The sequence below is a fragment of the Nelumbo lutea genome, chromosome 3, assembly GCF_056320005.1.
Source record: "Nelumbo lutea isolate HS-2025 chromosome 3, American lotus-T2T, whole genome shotgun sequence".
Classification (NCBI taxonomy): domain Eukaryota; kingdom Viridiplantae; phylum Streptophyta; class Magnoliopsida; order Proteales; family Nelumbonaceae; genus Nelumbo; species Nelumbo lutea.
The window spans coordinates 235,569-255,645 of NC_142686.1; the positions used below are offsets into that span (position 1 = coordinate 235,569).

General features: G+C 37.2%; 1 protein-coding gene across 1 annotated transcript in view; it reads left to right on the forward strand.

The window, feature by feature from the left end:
- The first annotated feature begins 2,475 nt into the window (after window positions 1–2,475).
- The window catches only part of FRI (FRIGIDA-like protein), a 37,272-nt gene continuing 19,670 nt past the window's right edge, over window positions 2,476–20,077 (forward strand). Inside the window, exon 1 of the mRNA XM_088979640.1 lies at window positions 2,476–3,757. Within this exon, the coding sequence (XP_088835766.1) occupies window positions 2,710–3,757 (1,048 nt within the window). The 5' untranslated portion in view covers window positions 2,476–2,709. The remainder of the gene's footprint in view (window positions 3,758–20,077) is intronic.

Below are 20,077 nucleotides of genomic sequence, written 5' to 3' on the forward strand. Positions count from 1 at the left end.
ATTCATATGAAAATTTACTAAAATACCCTCATAATAATTTTTAACTTTTATTAAAAAAGTAGTAAAGTATTTTTGCTACAAAAAGTGATAGGTTTAATGGTGTAAAGGGACAAATATGGAAATTTGAATTATATTGAAAGATTAATTAATAAGTTGTAAGGGACAAGTCTCCATTATTGGAACAAATATGAAAAGTGTTAGTGTTGTACCCTAACTTTCTTTGCTCACCACATGGATGCTAACGTGGCTTGAGGTAGTTTGATGTCCTTGGCCACATGAGCAATGCAAAGCGCTACACGTCGAAGTCAATGGTCATGCCATCTAGCAAGAAACCCGGATGGAGACAAGGCATGTGGTAGCTCACACACTACCGATAACCATATGATGAATGTAGAGCTGCTCAAAGACTTTCTTTCACTCTCAATATTCTAGCCCTTACACCCTCGCTATCTTGCTCTTCATCCATTTTCGGCTCAGACCAACTCACCCTCAATAGCTTGGCCTAGCCAACCTTCTCATCTTCTACTGACTTAGAGCATTGGAATGCTTTCCCATGAGAAACTTGTTAGGCAATGTATGCCCTTATCTCCAATCAGATTGATGTACATAAACATCTATCAGTAAATGAATAAATTATATTATTGTTTCATGTTCTTATTGGTGTGTTATTGTTTCAGTAAATGAATAAACTATTCTTAGCTGTTAGATAGACTTGAAAAATTTATCTTAATAAGGCTGACATTAGTGTTTTACCGAATTGATAGAGCAATTTGTCTCAATTGCTAAGATTAGACTTCAAGCACAGCCAATGGGTGTTTAGGAGAAACACTGAACCTGGACCAATTTCCAATTACTGTCATATACCTTGGAAATAGATGGGCAAAAATTAGAAACTTGCACTTAACCCCACACTTAATTATGATACTACAATAGGTTGTGGATTAGACTATTTTTTATATTTCAACTAGTGAGACCATTAAGGGTCAAATACCTAAGCATGTTGGGGCAGTTTGGGAAATTATCTGAGTGGGTGATTATAGTGATAGGATTGACTCCTTTGTTAGACAAAATGAATATTTTGGTTTACACCATCTTTGATAGAAACCTAAACTATTGGGAGTGGATTTCAATTGCATTTAAAATCTAATTTGCAAAATATATTTATATGCTATATTACTATTTTATGAAAAAATGTTTGAAAAAAATTTTAATCATAGGATCCATTAGAGCAAAGAGTGTGGCATTGCATTTCATAGCTAGGGAAAATGTCATTCCCTATAGGTAGTTTTTTGATGATTATGGGCCGAAACATTAGGTGCAAGAGATCATTACAGAGTTGATTACCTAATTGGATTTATTTTACATAAGTCCATTATCATTAGGTTTTTATATGGTGGCTGAATCAAATGATCATTTATGTATAAATGTTGGGCACAAACTAAGCCCAAGTTGATTAGGTTTAGGGGTGTACAGCCCTTAATTACTGAATTCAACATAACCTATACCATACAATATTCATGCTTAAAGTGGTTATGCAACACTTTAGGATGTGAACCATTAGAGAAAATGGGCATACGACCCATTATTAATATGATTAATTAAGTTATCACATGACAATTTATTTTGGTTGATAATGAGCATGGGTTTGGACATGAAGCACATATTCTCTTAACAAGAGAGTTCTTATCGATTAATGGTAATGCCCTAATTAAAATTTAATTTGAATCAACTCCCAAGGGAGGGATGAATTCACCAATTCTATTCATTATATTGTTATCTCCCCTTCTCCCTTTGCATAGGAACTCTAATTCGACCCATCTGTGATGGAGGCTGATTTCCATTAGTCATCTATTGTGTTTTTGTAAGAAAAAAATGAGAGGATATCAGGTTCACATACCCAATTCAATTCAAGCAAATTGGAGACTGGTTTTTACTGAACCGGTTTCATGTACACACTACGCTATCTTTAGTTGGAAGTTGATTTTGGGATTGATATTGGGCACGAACTCACTCATGGACTTCCATATTGTGGGCTTCGTATAAGGTATAATCAATTTTTAATTTGATTTCAAATATGATTCAGTTCAATGCAAGATCGATTCTTAAATTTCAGATTTCAAAATTACCAAGAAATCGACTCCCAAATGGAGTTAGAAAAATTTTTAAATATTTGACCAACCATTAAACTCAGTTTGACCATATTTAATCTAATTTCTAACCCTTCCAACAACTCTTCAAGGCCTCTAATTTTGCTTTTCTTATAAATTGTAGTCAATGTACCACTTTGTCTTTCCAACTCGATTCATTTAGTCTTATATGTTTGTTAAATCTTCCATCTTAAGTTGACCTTAGGCTATGTTTGGTTTGAAGGAAAATGTAGGGAAAGGAAGGAAAAGATAGGGAAGCCTTTTTACAAATATAGCCCATGTATGATTGTGAGGGGAGTTCATTTTTGTTAAATTGAAATTTGGAGGCTTTTATATTTTATTTTTGCCCTTTTTTAATAAATCCGTGCATTGTACGAGTCTCGACTCCCGACTGATCTTAACTTAAACCAAACTGAACCGCAAACAGGTTAACCATCGAAACGGAGCGGCGATGCTCTGGGCTTCCCATAGACTCAGGAGAAGAGGAGAAAGACAATCTGGAAGACTGGAACTGAACTCTAGAGCCTAGACTCTGTTTAGGGTTTTCTGTCCGTGGCTTATCATGGCCAAGAACAATTCCACTCCCTCTTCCGTTCCAGTCGTGAAGCAGGAAATAGATCCTGCCCCAACACAAATTCAATCCTTGAAGCAGGAAAAAGAAGACGAGCCCATGGGAACATCATCACCGCTCGAGACCCAACAAGCAGGGCCATTAGCGCTAGTACCAGCACCAACACGAACGCCAGCTCCAGCAGCCGCAGCAGCGACCAATAATGAAAAACAAGAAAACCCTTCTTTTCTGGAGTCGGTAAATGAGCTTCGCGTTCTCTCGTCCACTCTATCCACCTTCAAGCGCCGCTGGGATGACTTGCAGAAACATCTCGATTCCATCCAAACGGCAATTGATGCCAGGTTCAAACAGCTCGGCATCGATAACATCCCCCAACTTCATCAGCAACAACCGCAACAAGTCGTTGCTCCTGCAACAGACGCTCGTGCTTCTGAATCGCTGGCTCCCGACTCTGCCAACTCGCCGGTGGGAGATAAGACGCAATATTCCTCGCCAAGTGACGGGACGTCGAAGAACTCAGGCTCGGAGCTCGAGTCCCTCTGTTCCACGGGAAACCGGGGTTTGCGCAAATATATTGCGTCTCATCTAGCCGATATTGCCAAACTCCGTGAAGAAGCTCCTGCGGCGCTTAAGCGTGCGGCGAACCCGGCCAAACTTGTATTGGACTGCATTGGACGGTTCTATCTCCAGGGAAGCAAAGCTTACACCAAAGATTCGCCTATGGTTCCAGCGCGGCAGGCGTCGGTGTTTCTCTTGGAGTTCTTTCTCGTTGCGGGATGTTCAGAGAACGAGATCGAGGATTCGGTCAAGAATGAAGCCGAGACAGCGGCAATTGCTTGGAGAAAGAGGCTCGTCAATGAGGGTGGTGTAGCGAATGCCAACAGCATTGATGCCCGAGGGTTGCTTCTTTTTATTGGATCATTTGGTGTTCCATCTGTATTTGGAAATGATGATCTAGGTGATCTGATTCGGCTAAGTAATCCAAAAGAGATTGCAGGCGCCCTTCGTCGGTCTCATTTCCTCCTTGAAAGGGTTCCAGGTATTAATTTTGGATTCTGATGACAGTTTCTGGTTCCATTTTATTCAATAACTTCGTCAGTCACTTTTGTTCTATCAATGCACAACGAGTGCAGGAAGAAGGATATAAACTATTTCCTTACTAGGAAACAAGATTTAGCTGACCAACAATCGCTAACCCAGTACTGATCAAAACAAAGAAACTGCTAACCCAGAATGGATGTCTCCATGTACATAGACGTTCTTCCTACTCCTCGAGTAAGCTATGGTAATTAGCTGATTTCCAGTCCATTTGAACATGAGTGTTTTTGTTGTTGTTGTTGTCGTTATGGATTATGAAATGTCTCAGTTGCCATAGACCATCAGATGATGTAGTCATCCAGCGAATCTTAGCCTGAGAGGCAACCTTGACCTTCATCCTTCCTAGCTAAAGAGAAGCCCATTCTTAGGCTTTGTTGCCAAGGATTTAGCTCGGTTACAAAGTGTTTCAGTTGCCATGTACCATCAGATGATGAAATCAGCTAATCTATGACCAAATGAGAGATACCCATTTTCTAAAACATGAATTTTGAGTTCCGGTGCGATATTCTGTGTTTACTATCAATAAATCTATGTCCTACAATTTGATATATATATATATATATATATATATATATATATATATATATTGGGGATGAGGAGTTAGTCCAATAGTAATGCTAGCATTATGAGCCTTGATAGACAAGAAATTAACATGCCTTTTTTTATGCAAATACATGTGGCTACCTAGTTTTAGTGATTTAACTCATTGAAGGACTTGTTATTGTCCTTGTTAAACCAATTTATGTCAATTTTGCCAGAAGCTTTCTGTTTGAGAAACTACTGATTAGACCACCTGCTTTTTGGCTCTTCACTGTTCACAAATTATAGTATATTAAACTATTTTCTTATAATATCTTCCAAAGATGGCCACTTTGCATCACTAACTGTGAAGGTTATTATTCTGAATCCAGTTTACATGCAAACAATATTTAATTTCTCTGAGTAACTTAAAGGTGTTTAGTGCAGCACAAGAGTTTGGGGATGATGCTCCAAAAGATTTTTTTTTTTTCTTTTTGACCACATACAATCCTAGGCGACAAAGTGAATATCTTGTTTATCTCAGATAAAACCAGTTTTGCAGTCTCAAACAATGAGGATAAGATCAACCAGGCAAATTTTGCAGTGTTGCATCTTCTTTATGATCATTGTGTATCATACAAATGCTTGGTAGCTAGGGGTGCAAATGGATTGGATCATGATCCGATCCGATCCAGTCTGAACCCAATCCTATTTTTTCTTGTCTTCAGATAACCCTCTGTCGGTTTTTTGGATCAGATAATAGGATCTGATTGAAAATCGTATTGAATTAGGATCACCCCTATTCGATCCGACCTATATATATGTATATATTTATGAACATATTTACTTATAAAAAATTATAAAAAAACATATTTACTTATAAAAATACATGTATATATTAATATATGTATAAACATATTTGTTTGTAAATGATTATATTGCTTTTTTTTATAAAAAGACATGTATAAATTAATATATATGATGAAAATGGTTGAAAAAATACTTCTATTTTTGTTTTTCTTTATATAAACTGTTATGTTTTTTTTTCTTTTAATAATTTATTGAAATTTTCAGAATTTGAATCGGATCGGATCAGATTCGGATATCCGATATCCATAACGAATTCAGATTTGAATCACCATTTGTGAGATCCGAGTGGATCGGATCTTGGATATGTGCTATCGGATTGGATTCGGATATACCTTGATTCGAATCTGATCTGATCTGTTTGCATCCCTATTGGTAGCTATCTATAAAAAAAAAAGAAAAAAAGAAAAGAATAGACACAATGCATGGTAGCTGAAGACCTCTTGATTGTATATGTTCTAGTGTTAGAATACTATGCATCTATAATAACCATGCAAATGCTTGAATCCTTGGAGGAATTGGATTTACCCACACCCATTTAACAAATGTGCTTTTGTGGGATTAAACTCATGAGTCACAATATGAAACTTAGGGAGATATTGAGCAGGGGTTATGACATGAAACATGTAAATTAGAAAACCAACTTGGTTTTATGCTAGGGAGATCAACCATGGAACTGATGGAAACCATCTTTTCATTGAGAGGATTGATAAGAAAGTTCAGATAGAAGAAAAGAGATATTCATATTGTACTTAATTGGTCTAAAGAAATCATATGATAGAGTCTTTAGAGAGATAATATTGGTGGGTTTTGGAAATGAAAGGAGTGTTAAATAGGCATCTGGATCAATGTTAGAACAATTGTGGGTGAGACATTAGAATTTGTACTTTGTAGTTATAGTGAGATTTCATGAAAGCTTGACGCTTGCCCCTTTTTTGTCTGCAGTAATCCTGGATGAATTGTAAGCATGTTTAGGAGGTCCCATGGTGTATATTGCTTGTCAATGCATGGTATTAATTGATGAAACTAGAGATGGATTAACTTCAAAATTAATTTTATGGATAGATGACGTAGAAATAAGAGGTTTTAAAATAAGTAGGACTAAAAATATATACAATGTAAGTTAAATAATTGGACTGCTAATTGGGTTACAACTAAGATTGATATTGAGAGATATCTCATGGTAACCTTTGTCTTTACCTTGATTTGATAAATCATAACAAGGATGAGGTTCAGCAGGATATTTCTCATAGTGTTAAGTCTCATTCAAGGAAAGAAGGCCAGAATTTTTGGGAGCTGGATCCCTTCTGCAATATGTTGGTGCTTATGGAAGGAGAGGATTAGAAGACTGTTTGAAGAAAACCAGGAATAGCAGAAGGTATTGATGGCCAAATGATGTTCTTATTGATTTGTGTTGTTGCTGTGTTGTGGGGGACTGGGGGTGCTAGCTCATCACCCTTTCTAACATTGCACCTTTTTCTTATTTTTAATAAAATTTATTTCTATTTGCTAAAAAATGTAGAATTGGAGATGGATTGACAAAATGGAGGAGTGGGTCCACAGTCTTGTCATCTTATCTGGTGGGAGAAGATACCACTTAGGCTAAGAAGGAAAACTCTATAAAATGGTTACAAGGACAAAGATGCTACACGGGGCATAGATTTGGGCAGTCAAGAAACAAAATGTCCAAAAATGAGTTTAGCAGAAATATGAATGGAGATGGATGGGTGGGAAAACTAGAATAGATAGGATTAGAAGTTAACATATTAATGGGAATTTAGGCTGCATTCTGTTTGTGGGAAAGGGAATATTTTTTACTATTGTTCTCTTCTTGTGTTATAGGAAATTGCCAGGATTACAGTTCACAATTTTGGAAAGTGGGGTCACATTATTTTGGTGTGAAGGTAGGAGAAGTGATGCAGTTTAATATCATGCTCTGAGGTGCATCAGATCATTTTCAAAGGATAAAATAAGTTGGTTTACATTTAAACTCACTAATGGGCTTTTAACAACTATTTTTGGTTAGTGAGTTTCTAACAGCTAGTTTGTTAATGTGCTTTTGAAAACCAGATTGTTAGTGGATTTATTATTTGATGAATGAAAATACTTTATTAATCCAGAAATTAAGGTAATACAGGAAACCCATGAAGAGGCACGAGCTGTTACCTCTTCTAACAAATTATTACATCAAATTAAAACAGGAAAAAAACAGAAATAAAATTACATAGCAGCCCAAAATAAATGATCCCTTGAAGCCCCTTGCTTAGCTAGTCCATCCGCCAAAGAGGGGTAACTGTCATATTTCTTGTGAGCCAGTTGACTTTCCTCAATAAGTATCTGTATTGCTACATAGCTGAAGCTGGCTCTGTCAGCCATCCCACAACAATTATGGAGTCTCCTTCAACTACCAAATGTTGAACTCCTAATTGTTCTGCAATCTGAATACCTTGTACAGCCGCTAAGATCTCAGCTCTATTAGAGTCTCCTATATTCCCACAGGGTCTGAAAACAATGCTAAAATGTTGCTCTCTTTATCTCTCAGCACCCCTCCTATCCCTGATGGGCCTGGGTTTCCTTGTCTACTACCATCAAAGTTCACCTTTGCCCAACCTTCAGGTGGAGGCTTTCACACTGCAGATTCCTTGTCCCCGTCCTTGTATGGCTATTGGCCATTGCTTTCCAGTTTCTCCAAATATCATCAAAGGAAAATGCTTTAACCTATCAGCTAGGAGAAGTGATTCGTTGTCCTTGTAAATTAGACACACTAGAGTTGAGAGAATCCTCTCTTGGGTGAGCGAGTCCTCAAATTATGTTTTTTCTTTGTAACCTATCTTTTATTGATAGAGTTCCATCCAGTTTCTCTCTTCTCTCTTACTTCTTTTTGAGCTTTCTATTTTCTTTCTTGTTACTTGAGTTACATCAAGAAAGCTTGTCTAATACAGACAATCTCCATAAAAAGAAACACTTTCTTCTCTCTTTTTACCCAGTTTTCCCTTCTCACCCCATCCCATCCCATCATTTTCCATTTGTTTTGACCACAATCCTCCTGCAAACTACTACATGCAGCTTTAGGAGTAACCCCAATAGGTGATAAAATGAGGAAGTGGACTAAGTTGGTTTGTTGCAGATTAGACTAATGTTCAGGCCATAAAGGACATCCGTTGAAGTAGTGGGAAATGATTTTGAGGGTCCATAATTTAACTATGGACATGGCATTGGACAGAATGGGATGGTGGAACATGATTCATGCAGCCGACCCTATTTTGTTGGGACAAGGCTGAGTTAAGTTGAGTTGAATTGGTGTTTTTTGAGGTTTTCTATAAATTTCTTTCTGCTCTTTCATAATCAGGTAAGATCTAGACATGGTCTTTTAGTTATTGCATTCAGATTTGTTTCTATGCGTTAATTCTTTAATTTTGATAAAAAGATTGATTCTTTGTATTCTTGTTTGGTTCATTGCATGTTATTGCTATTCCTCTTGTACCTCTCTTGTTTACTTGAAGAATTTTGTCTTTTTTTTTTTTTTTTCTTAAAAGGCCATCAGGTCCACTACCCAAAATTTCATTCTTAATTATAAAAAACTTCCTTCATGCTAAAACCTACTTTGATTCAATTTTCCTTGATCTTGTTTCCCTTTGCCCTAAATACATGCCCTAAGGGAAGGAAGAGGAATCCTGTTGTCCATAGGATTAATTTGCCCAGCCTTAAAGCATGCTCGAACTAGGTTTATGGGCCAGGCTGACTACACAACTAACTAGTTGGCCAATACTCATGATGCAGTTACTTGGACTGACAAAGCAACAACTAGGTTGAATAGTCATTAATACATTTATTATCTCTTTCTCTATTGTGGCATATCTTACCTTGTACTGATTTTCCTTATTTACCCCTGCTTTTGCTAGATTCTTGGCCATTTCATTAGGTGTTCTTCTGATCCAAGTGAATGAGATGGTCACTAAAGATCCAAGGGATTTACCTTATCCTATCAAATGTTTTGTTTACCTGGCTATCTTCCTCTCCTTTCATTCAGACAATGGTAATCTGTGAATATCCTTCCATCAATCTTTGACATTGTATATCCTTCCATCTTCCTCTCCTTTCGTCCAGTCAACAATAGGTCCTGTACTAGTGCTTAAAACACATACATATTTTCACTGCTTTCATTTCTGAAAACTCCATTATCTGAATTTCCCAGGTTAATATTGGTCATCTAAAATATAGGAAACATGTAAGTGTTATATGAATATATTGTAAAAATTGTATTCTATTTTTATGTAATGATAAAAGATGCATAGGTTGACCCTTTTAAATTAATATATTGTTCCAAGTCATACAGAGCTAAGAAACTAAAGTTAATAGGTAAAATAATACGCTAATTATCCTATAAACTTTTAAGAGTCAAAAACTACATGATAGTGTGAGTTATAAAAACTAAGATTCCTTGATGTTTGAAAAGAATTTCAAGCTGGCTCAGAGTGGTAGTCATGTCCATTAGGTGGGCAATAACATTGCTACTCCGCATATCTAAAATATTGTTGCCAACTTATGTTATAATACTATCTCTTGTTCTCAACATAGCACTTCAACAGTAAAATTTGGGAACTTTTCCCTACAGATAAGATTTGTCAAAGTTCCTGTCAAGGTTCAAAATATCGATACGTATCGTATTGGGGGCTTCCCAATACGCCTGTAGGGGGTGTTTTGGGGTCTCAACTGGTTCAGGGGGTGGACGAACCTTAAACCAACTCCTCTGAACCCGATTTGAAAAAAAAAAAGAAACAGTGGCCTGTACACTCCGACACGCCTCTACTGGCGTATCGGGTGTATCGATATTTTGAGCCTTGGTTCCCATCTTTTTTTAGGTGAAAAGTTCTAGGGTTTCTTTCTTCCAAATCTGCAACAAAAATTACGACTCTTGTGATGGAAATGGCATCACAAGTTTGATGCTTTTTGTCGAGAGGCCATTTCTCTAGCTATCCCATATCTGGTTTGTAATGGAAATGCCAGAGAGATTGAAATGGATGGTAGGGACAAATTAGCAATGAAAAGAGAAGGGTGGGCTCTAATGAAGATATGGTTGTTGTATGGTCTCCTTTGGGATAATAGTTTAGAAAAACTGCTATTCCTTATTCCATTATAGTGTGATCCTCTACTTTTTTTTATCATTCGGTGATCCTCTACTTTCACCTGCAAACATAGAGGGCCAATCTTCATCACCCACGTTTGGAGGTCCTTTTTTTTAGTATTATTTTTTGATAAACTAGTAAATATGCACATGCATTGTATGTAACAATTTGAAAATCCATGTAACAAAGATAATAATAAGAATTCTGGTGTTATTATCAAAATCCATGCAACAAATATAAAGCATGGTTTATTGGGGGATTTATTACCTTTCAACTCATAGGCCTAGCTCAAATCTCTTGATTTGTTGTTTATATTGATGTTTTTGGTAGTTGAATTGGACAGTCAAATATTCATAAAAAAATGGACACTCAAATTGATATTGACATGCCATACAGACTAATTTATGTGTATGTGCTTGGCCAACATTTGAATCATTGGTTGAACTGCTGACCTATTTGACCAGGTCAATCGGTCATGGATTATTTTTTTAAGATAAGAAAAGAAAAAAAATTTTGCTAAAGAAAGAAGTACAACATGACTAGGTGACAAGGTGTCACCCCCACCAGAATATAATTGAGACAATGCAAGACCACAGAAGAAGTCCAGGAGCAAAACAGACATCGGCATTCCTTTTATGAATTCATAGAAGTCCAGAAATCAGCACCAAAATCTTCTTTCTTCAGCCCTTGAAACTCTGGAAGCAGCAGCACGCAACCAATTACTATTGAACTGTTGACAGCCACCACCTCTTCCATACTTTTCTTTTTCTCCTCAAAGATTCTTCTGTTTCTTTCCTTCCAGATCTCCCAGCAAACAGCTAAGGGAATACAGGTCAATAAAATCTTAGTTTTAGCACCACCTTGGATTCTTGGCCAACAACTAAAGATTTCAGCCGGATCTGACATAGAGCACCTCTCCACCTTGAACAGCTTGAAGAAATAGGACCAAACCAGAGATGTAATGCTGCAATGAAGCAAGACCAAACACCCAACCAATTGGTCATGGATAATACGCTAGTTTTTTTTTTCTTTTTTATAATTTATCCATTTCCATCATTAATAACAATAGTTCTCATTTTACTCATATTTTTATTTAATATGATAAATATATAATATTAAATAAATGCTCAAATTTTCTCTAAGTTTTATAATACTTCTATTTTTTTTTATTATTTAATCTATTATGCCACAAGTTGACCTGTCTAGTTGAGAGGAACATGCAATTCAATGTTTTTTTTTTTTTTTTTAATCTCGTAGTTAAATTAACTGGTTGGATTGGTTAACCTGTCACCGAACCAGGACTTTGGGTCCATTTGCCACCAAGTTGCTTGCTTGTAAAAAATCATAGATTTAGTCAACAACATGGTGACCTTACTAATTGAACCATTGGAACCACTTGACTCGGTACTAGGCTCACTTGTTAGACATTAAATTTGTTTTTCTCTTTATTTTTTGTATTTCATTTTCATTATTAATAGAAACACTTTTATCACATTTGTTTTTTTAGTATAATGAATATTTAATATTAGAGATGTGGCCATATTTTTTGCAAAATTTCTATATTTTTACAACTCTTTATATTTTAAAATTTATTATTTAATTATGATATCATGGGGTAATCCATTTGACCCTAATGGTTGAACTTTTGATCCAGCACATGGATGGAAAACTTGTTATGCTTTTGGGTTAATTTTAAATTTTGTGTTGAATTTCCATCATTAGTAAAAATTTATCCTATTTTTGACATTTATTTTATTTAATATGATGAATATATAATATTAAAGATGTGTTCAATTTTTTCAACAAAATTTGTTTATCTTTTCTTGTATTTTTGTGTTTCTATCTTTTTTAAAAATTATTATTTAATTATGACATATGGGGTTGCCCATTTATCGAAACAGGTTGGACCATTGACCTGCCATCTAGACAGGAAAATAGTTTCAATTTTAAATTTTGTTTTCATTTACACCATTAATAAAAGTAATTCTTGCTTATTAAATATATTTTTGTTTAAAATCATTAATATATAATATTAGAGACATGTTTAAGTTTTTTTATTTTTTTTTTCTATTTTCAATAATTCTTTGCATGTTTTCTCTTTTTACAATTTTTTCATTTAATTATAACATCATGGTCATTTGACCCGAATTGTTGAACAATTGACCCGCCACTCAAATAGCAAAATGGTTTCATTTTTGGGTCAATTTAAAATTCTGTATTCCATTTCCATCATTAATAAAATTAACTTCTCTTTTCTTTTTTATTTGTGTTTTTATCTATTTTAAAATTTCAATATTTAATTATGGCATCACTAGTTTATCAGTTTAACCCAAAAGGTTGGATTGCTTACCCACCACCTAAAAAACTGGTTTCGTTTTCAGGTCAGTTTAAAAAATATATGTTTTTATAATTTTAAAAATTTTGTTCATGAAAATTAGGAGGATTTAATGCAGAGAAATAAAGATACCATAAGCTTCAATTGGCTGATCTTGGATTCGATTGAACCTTCACCTGCATTCCTTCTGCTAGCCATTTAAATTTCTAGCCACAAAGCTTCCTCCATTTTAGCAGCCATCCCACCACTACTTTAGAGTGACCCTCAACCATAAGCTCTTGATGTTCAGGTCTTTTGCTTTCCGAACTCCTTGAATCACTGCCATAATTTCTGCTCTTAATGAGTCCCCTTCTTATATTGGCCCCAAAAACAAAGCCTTTATGGTACTCTTCTCATCTTTAAAGATCACTCCCACACCTTAGGGACTCAACTTCTTGTCCTGTTTCAGCTCCTTCTTAGATTGAGTTGGCATGGAAGGAGATATGCTTTGATTGGTTGCCATCAATATCAGATCATAGTTGGGTAGGATGAGAAACCAAAAGCTCTGAGGTGGTTAGTGTGAAAGGTTGGTGTTGTTATGAAAGAAGTGGTTGTTAGTTTGACTAGAGGCACGTTCGCTTGTCTCAATTTGCTCAATAGATGCTTGGTTGGATGTTTTGTTAATCCTGATCTAGACGTGGAAGATGTGTGGATTTGGGAAATGGATGAATGGAAGCAAGTAGTTCCTTTCAGGTGAGGAAACTCAATGCGGGATTCTTTCTTATTTCTTTTAATAGTGAGGATGAAGCTCTGTATACTCTTAAGCATAAACAAGATCAATAATGCCTGGAACTAAGGTTGGGGAGCTGGAACCCCCTAGTTGGGGCTTTAAGAAGCTTGGGACCTTCAAGGTTCAAGCTTGGTCTGGATAAATGTCTGTGGTATTCCTTTACATGTCTGGAGCTTCCAAATGTTTAGGGCTTTTGGGGATGCATGTTGGAGATTTAGGTTTGTTGACTCAAGAACAAATTCGTGGAAGAACCTAGGTGCTGGCTTGCTGTGCATATTCTAGTTGAGGTAAAGGAAATTCATTTGGTACCAACGTCCTTGTTGCTTCATTTTCACGTAGAATCTTATGATCTAAGAATAGTGGTTGAAGTGACTTATCCTTGTAGTTGGCTTGATATTATGGATTCGCGGAAAGAGGAGAGTAGTAGTATTCATGCATTGACTGGTTCAAACATTTGGAAGTTGAATGGGTTCTCAGTCTAGGAAGGTTCGAAGGTTGAAGATGAGGGATTTTTTGGAACTAAAAAAGAAGGTTTTGATGATGGAGGCGGTACTTTGGGGCTGATTGAAATTTGAGACTGAGAACGTGAAGAGTTGTGATTTGGGTAAGAGTTTGAAAAATTGTGAAGGAAGTGGGGTCCACTCAAAGTCACTTAAAGAGAGGGAAAGGATCTGCCTGTTTGCCTTAGTGGGAGTTGAAAAATCTTCAAAGTTGGAAATCAAAGGTGTCGTGGGCTGTGAATATGGATGTTGGTTCGATTGAGGCCCACTCTTCGAAGCTGAAGCCTAATATTTTGAGGAGGCTTGCCCAGACGATTGGGTTAAGGGTGAATAGGAGTGTATTCTTCTTTAAACACCCAAAGGTAATTAGGCGTGGGAGATCAAATAGAACTTCTTTTGGTAAGGATCAGAGAGGAAAGGAAGAACATGGGAGTGGGCGATTTTCAATTATGACAGAAGTGTAAAGGAGAAGGTCACTGTGAAGGTTGAGATGGGGTGTGATGAATGTGAAGTCAACCAAAGCTCTGACACTATCAATTGTGTAGTTTGGTACGATCGAAATAAGGGTGAGTCTGCATTGGATTCTGAAGCAGTGATCCATAAAGAGGCCGTTGTTGTGTCGTCTTAGGTTACTATTATCTGCTGCTAAAGAGATTTTGGTCAATGGTTCCAGTGAGATTCTCAAAGAAGAGAAGATTAGGTTGGAGGAGAGGACAAAGGAAACTGCAAAAGGGGTAGGGGCTGCTGGTTTTGGAAGAGAGCCAGGCGTTGAAGGACAAAGGAGGAAGTGATGTCACTGACAGGGATTGTAATGACCCTCCCTAGGTTTACTGCTTTGATTCTGGTTACCGTTTATTTGAGAAAGTGGTGATAGGAAGGATAGGTGTGTATTAAGCTAGGAGGGGAATGGTAGAGACGGATTTGGATGTAGCTGAAGTGGTGGCCTCCTAAAAAATTTGTGGAGTAAGGAATTCACACATGGTTTGGTGGGGGCAGGACCCACAAAAAATTACAGAAGGATGTACAGGAAAAGAGGAGGGAAGATGAATGTGCTGACAATCAAAGTTGCTGGTTATGAGGATTCTCAGGCTCACACTAGACCAGATATTCAGTTGGGGGATTCTTAGCAAGAAAAAGATGTTGAGAATGGTGTCGTTTCTTGTGAAGCCTTGGCTTATTCTTTTGGGGTGGTGACTTGTGAGGAGTTTGAGAGGAGAAAGAAGGAAGAGAGGATGAAGAAAGTTGTAATTGGAGAAGGAGGAGAGATATGGGATGAAGATGAGGATGGACAGAAGGAAGTGTTTGAGGGAAAAGATTAGGGGTTTGGCTTTGCAAGGTTCTCCTTGCTCTCGTTGTAGGTGGAGGAATGTGGAGTCGATGGGAGTTCTGGTGCTGTACCTGTACAGTTCTTGTTTTCTGTTAGAGTTTTGTAGTTTGTTGTTGATGTGTCTAAGTTGTCTTTTGTATTTTTCTCTTTCTCTTGGGGGATAACTTAACATCTTCTTGTATTCTCATTTTCTTTTTAATAAATTCCTTATTTACTTTTCACAAAAAATGGAAGGAGACGTTCTAACAGAATGCGAAGAGTAGTAAGGCTAATGTTTTCCACGCGCCCTGGTTCAAACTTTTGACAGCCTTCTTCTAGTGGAAGGAATGGTAGGATGAGGGTTACCTTTTTTTTAGATAATCAACAAAGGATTCTTTACAAACTATTTGCTTCATGCCTTCATGGTACTAACGGAAGTCCTCTTTTCCAACGTAAAATAGATCGAAAATGTTGAAAATAGAATAGATGAATAAGAATATATGGTCATCTATGGGTCAACATTGGTTTTGTGCCTTGTCCCTCGGAATCTCAGGGGGTAGCATAATCATCAGGAATATGTGCTATGGGATATTGGAGGAATTTTTGGGTGCGTTTTTTAGTTGTTGTTAAACTTAGATATAGTAGATGGCTTTGTATGATTGCTTTTTAATGTTTATGGGCATGTTTCCTACACAGACAAGACAATGATTTTCATAAAAAAGGGTAAGTTACAAATAGGTGCCCTGTACTTTGTGGGTAGTGATATTTAAGGGCTTGAACTTTCAAGTGAGAAATAAAGTCCTTGAACTTTTAGAAATATACATTTAAGTTGAACTCTGTTAAACTGACATTATGGTGAGGGTAAAATTATGAAAATGCCCTTTTTTTTATTGTCATCGTCTTCACCTTCAAACTTCCTACGCAAAAGAGACCACCACTAACAAAAGCCTAATAACATTGTCAGTTCATTCCATTCATTGCCAAGGAGGAGCCCTTTTTGTCCCTTGCCACATTAAAGTGCCGATTCTTGCCATCTTCATCAAAACTGGGGTTATCTTCATCACTGCTATTGTTGTTATTATTTGCAGCATCAAAAGTAGCAACAACAGCTTTAGGGGGTGTTATGTAGTGTGGATGAGAAATTGGGTGGTGTGGATCGTTCCACACCACACCTAGTGGCAGGGACCAATCTACACCACACCACAATTCACAACAGTTTTGAACTGTGGACAAACTGTGTGGATTGGACCAGTCCACACCCATAGTGGTGTTCTGTAGGCGTGGTGTGGACCAGTCCACGCCACACTTTTTGATTCCATGTATCTCATATACAATTTATGAAGTAATTTACATAGTCGATCATAAATGTCTATTTTTTATAATTTATATGATCAATAAATTGAAAAAAGGCTTTGGCAATTATATTAATTAAAAAATACTAATTTCAAAAAAATGATAATGAAATAATTTAAAAAATAGAAAGTACTATTTTTATCTTCTATTTACCCTTCAGCAAAGACACTTGCCTTGATTGCTGTTTGGTGGTAGTTTTTAAGTATTTAATTTGCATATGTTAACAAATTTTTAAGTTTTAGAAAGCATTCCATTTTCCCTAATGTTTCTCCTCCATCTCAGAATTTCTAATGAAACTTCTCATTTTGAAGAATTAAAATTTCTCCTGAAATGGAAATTCCTCACCTTGTCTACCACAATTCATGTTGGATCTCACCTAAGTGGTGTAAGTGGTAGAAGTCCTATTCCTCCATTCAACACAATCTAGGGACCTATCTTATGTTAAATAATGAAAACAAAACATGAGATCTATCAAATCTTTTTCTCACTTCTAAAATCTAGGTTTTTCTTAGCCTTCCTTGACCTCATTCATAATGCCCATCACCTTTTTCTCTTTTCAAGGAAGAACAACATCTATCCATAGACCGTGTGGACCACATGAAGAAAATAGAAGCTGTTCTTTGATTATTCTTTCATAACATGAAGTTTCTCTGCTAATGTGATGGATCATGCCTGGCGATCCATATCACAAATCTTTATATTGTAGTTCCGCTGGAGGGGGTCCAGAACTAGTGATTTGTAGAGGGTTGTCCTTCGAATAAGAGTTCTCTTCAAAGGATTCGACTCCGACTTCTGGAATTGGAAAGGTGTTATTGATTATGCCTCTGGACGAAAAGGTTTCAAAACTTGGAGACTTGAAGTTGTATTTCGGTGGGGGTGTTCAGGAGAAGAACTGCAAGAGAAGATGAAGAATTGGAAAGAAAAAGAAACGACAGTGGAAAAAGAGGGAGTAACACCACTGAAATCAATATCAACAATAGAAATGAAGGAAAAAGAAACAACGGAGAAATCCTGGAGGAAAGCTTTGGTGGAGGAGACCTCCCTTTGCGGCAGAGCGCTTCGATGGTGGAGAGGTTAACGGTAAAATGCAGGGTTTCGATTGTGAATGTGAAACACAATATCAAAAATAAACTGTGGACAGGGCCCTTCCACGACAAATACCCATTGTCGATATTTTGGGGTGTGGACAAGGCCGGTCCACGATATAATGTGATCTGGTCCCGTCCACACCCAACCGAATTGCATGTTCATCCCGCGGCGTGGACCGAAACGGTCCATCCACGAGATGAACACTCTACTGGACGCCGCCTTAGTAAACCCCTTCGCTACAGTTCATCAACATGCCCTTTGGATTAGTGCCCTTCACCATGAACCCTATGAAGTGATCACCGTTGAGATTAGTCAATGAATTCATTGCTTGTAGGCGATGGGAAACTGAATGGCCTAGTTTGGTGTCTCTGAATAGAAGGTTCGAGCTAAAAAATCCCAGATGTTGAACTTGACAAAAGCCAGTCCCCATAACCAAATTATCCATTTCCTGATGTTGATTTCCTATGCAAAAGCAGCAAAGCCAAAATATAATCATCGGAATAGAAGAAATAGAGCCCTAGTTTTCTTTTCCAGTCTAGAAATCTGTACAATATACCAACCTAAAAGAACTGCAATAAACCAACCTTCTCTTTGAATCCCCAACCCAAGACCTTGAACAACACTACTCTTTCATGGTAAACCATGCAATCACCTCAAAATAACTGATCTATTTCAAAACCTTCGTATTAACTTTGATCCCTTAATAACTAGATTCTCTATCAAAGAAACATTGTAGAATCACTATAATAATTGTATAATGCAGATATTATGAAGATCTAAATCCAAATGAAGTGAAATTGTTCAAAAAATCACATAAATAACGAAATCAGAGTATTCAGTGAATTCTATAGAAGAGGGGTTATCAGTCCAGGTATGAACTCTACTTTCTTAACACTGATCCGAAAGAAGAACAATGCTAACCGGCCTGGGGATTTTAGACCCATCAGCCTTATCACCAGAGTTTACAAGGTCATAGCAAAGGTGTTGTTTCCGAGGATTAAGAAAGTGATCCCCTCACTTGTCTCACAATCTGAAGGGACCTTTGTACATGATAGGCAGATTATTGATCAAATTTTAATTGCAAATGAGTGTGTGGAGGCCCAAAAGAGATTGAAGAGGAAAGGAGTGGCAATAAAATTGGATTTGGAAGAAGCTTATGATCTTGTGGACTGGAACTTTCTATTGGACATTATGGGGAGGTCTGGTTTTGGAGAGTTGTGGTGTAAATGGAATAAGGGCTGGTTGCAAACTAGTCATTACTCAGTCACTGTCAATGGAAAGGTGTATGATTTCATCGAGGGCTTCCGTGGGCTTAGGCAGGGTGATCCCCTGTTCTCATTTCTATTTACCTTGATTGCTGAAGTGTTAAGCAAATTGATTTCCAGAGCAAATTGCTTGCAACTTTTTAGAGTTTGGACAGTTGGGGGAGATAATGTTGTGATATCACATTTGCAGTTTGCAGTCGACTATTTGATCTTCTGTGATGGAGAGTGTAGGGAGGGGATTGATAACTTGAGATTGGTGGTGAAACTCTTTGAGAGGATGTCTAATTTGAGGATTAATTGGTCAAAGAGCTTATTGGTTGGAACCAACATTGGAGAGGAAGCGTTCAGGAGTATGGCAGATTCTCTAGGTTGTGAGAGGGGTGAGTGGCCTATGAAATGTTTAGGTTTACTCCTTGGTGATAACCCTAGATCTGTTAGACTTTGGTCCCTGGAGGTGGAAAAGATTGAGAAGCGCCTAGGTGGGTGGAAGAGGAACTATATTTTGTTGGGGCGAGGGGGGAGAATAACTCTTATTAAGTCTACCCTTGCAAACCTTCCAATGTATTATATGTCAATCTTCAGGATGCCACAAGGGATAGTGAAGAAAATTGAAAAATTGATGGGGGAATTTCTTTGGGAGCCAGGGAAAAAAAGAAGGATCATTTGGTTAGTTGGGTAGAGGTGGTGAAGTTGAAGGAAGGAGGAGGGTTGGGAATCGGTAATATTAGGTCGAAGAATCAGGCTTTGCTGGGCAAATGGCTATGGAGGTTTCCTAATGAAAACGAGAAATTAAGGCACAAAGTAGTTGCAAGCATTCATGGTTTGTCAAGCATGGATGGGACACTGAATGTAATCGCAGAGCTACTTTGGCTGCTCCCTGGAAGGCCATTCATGATTTTCTTCCTACCTTTCTAACTCATATCAGGTATGACTTGGCTTCTGGTAAAAAAATCGGGTTTTGGGAGGCGTGTGGATTGTGAATACCCCTTTGGGTGAGAGATTCCCTTCTCTTTTTGATCTTTCTAGGTTCAAGGACAGACCTATTTCTGATTTCCTAAGTCAGCACTCTCTTCCCTCGGGGCTAAATTGGAACTTTGGCTTCAACAGGAAGCTTAGAGAGTCTGAACTTCCC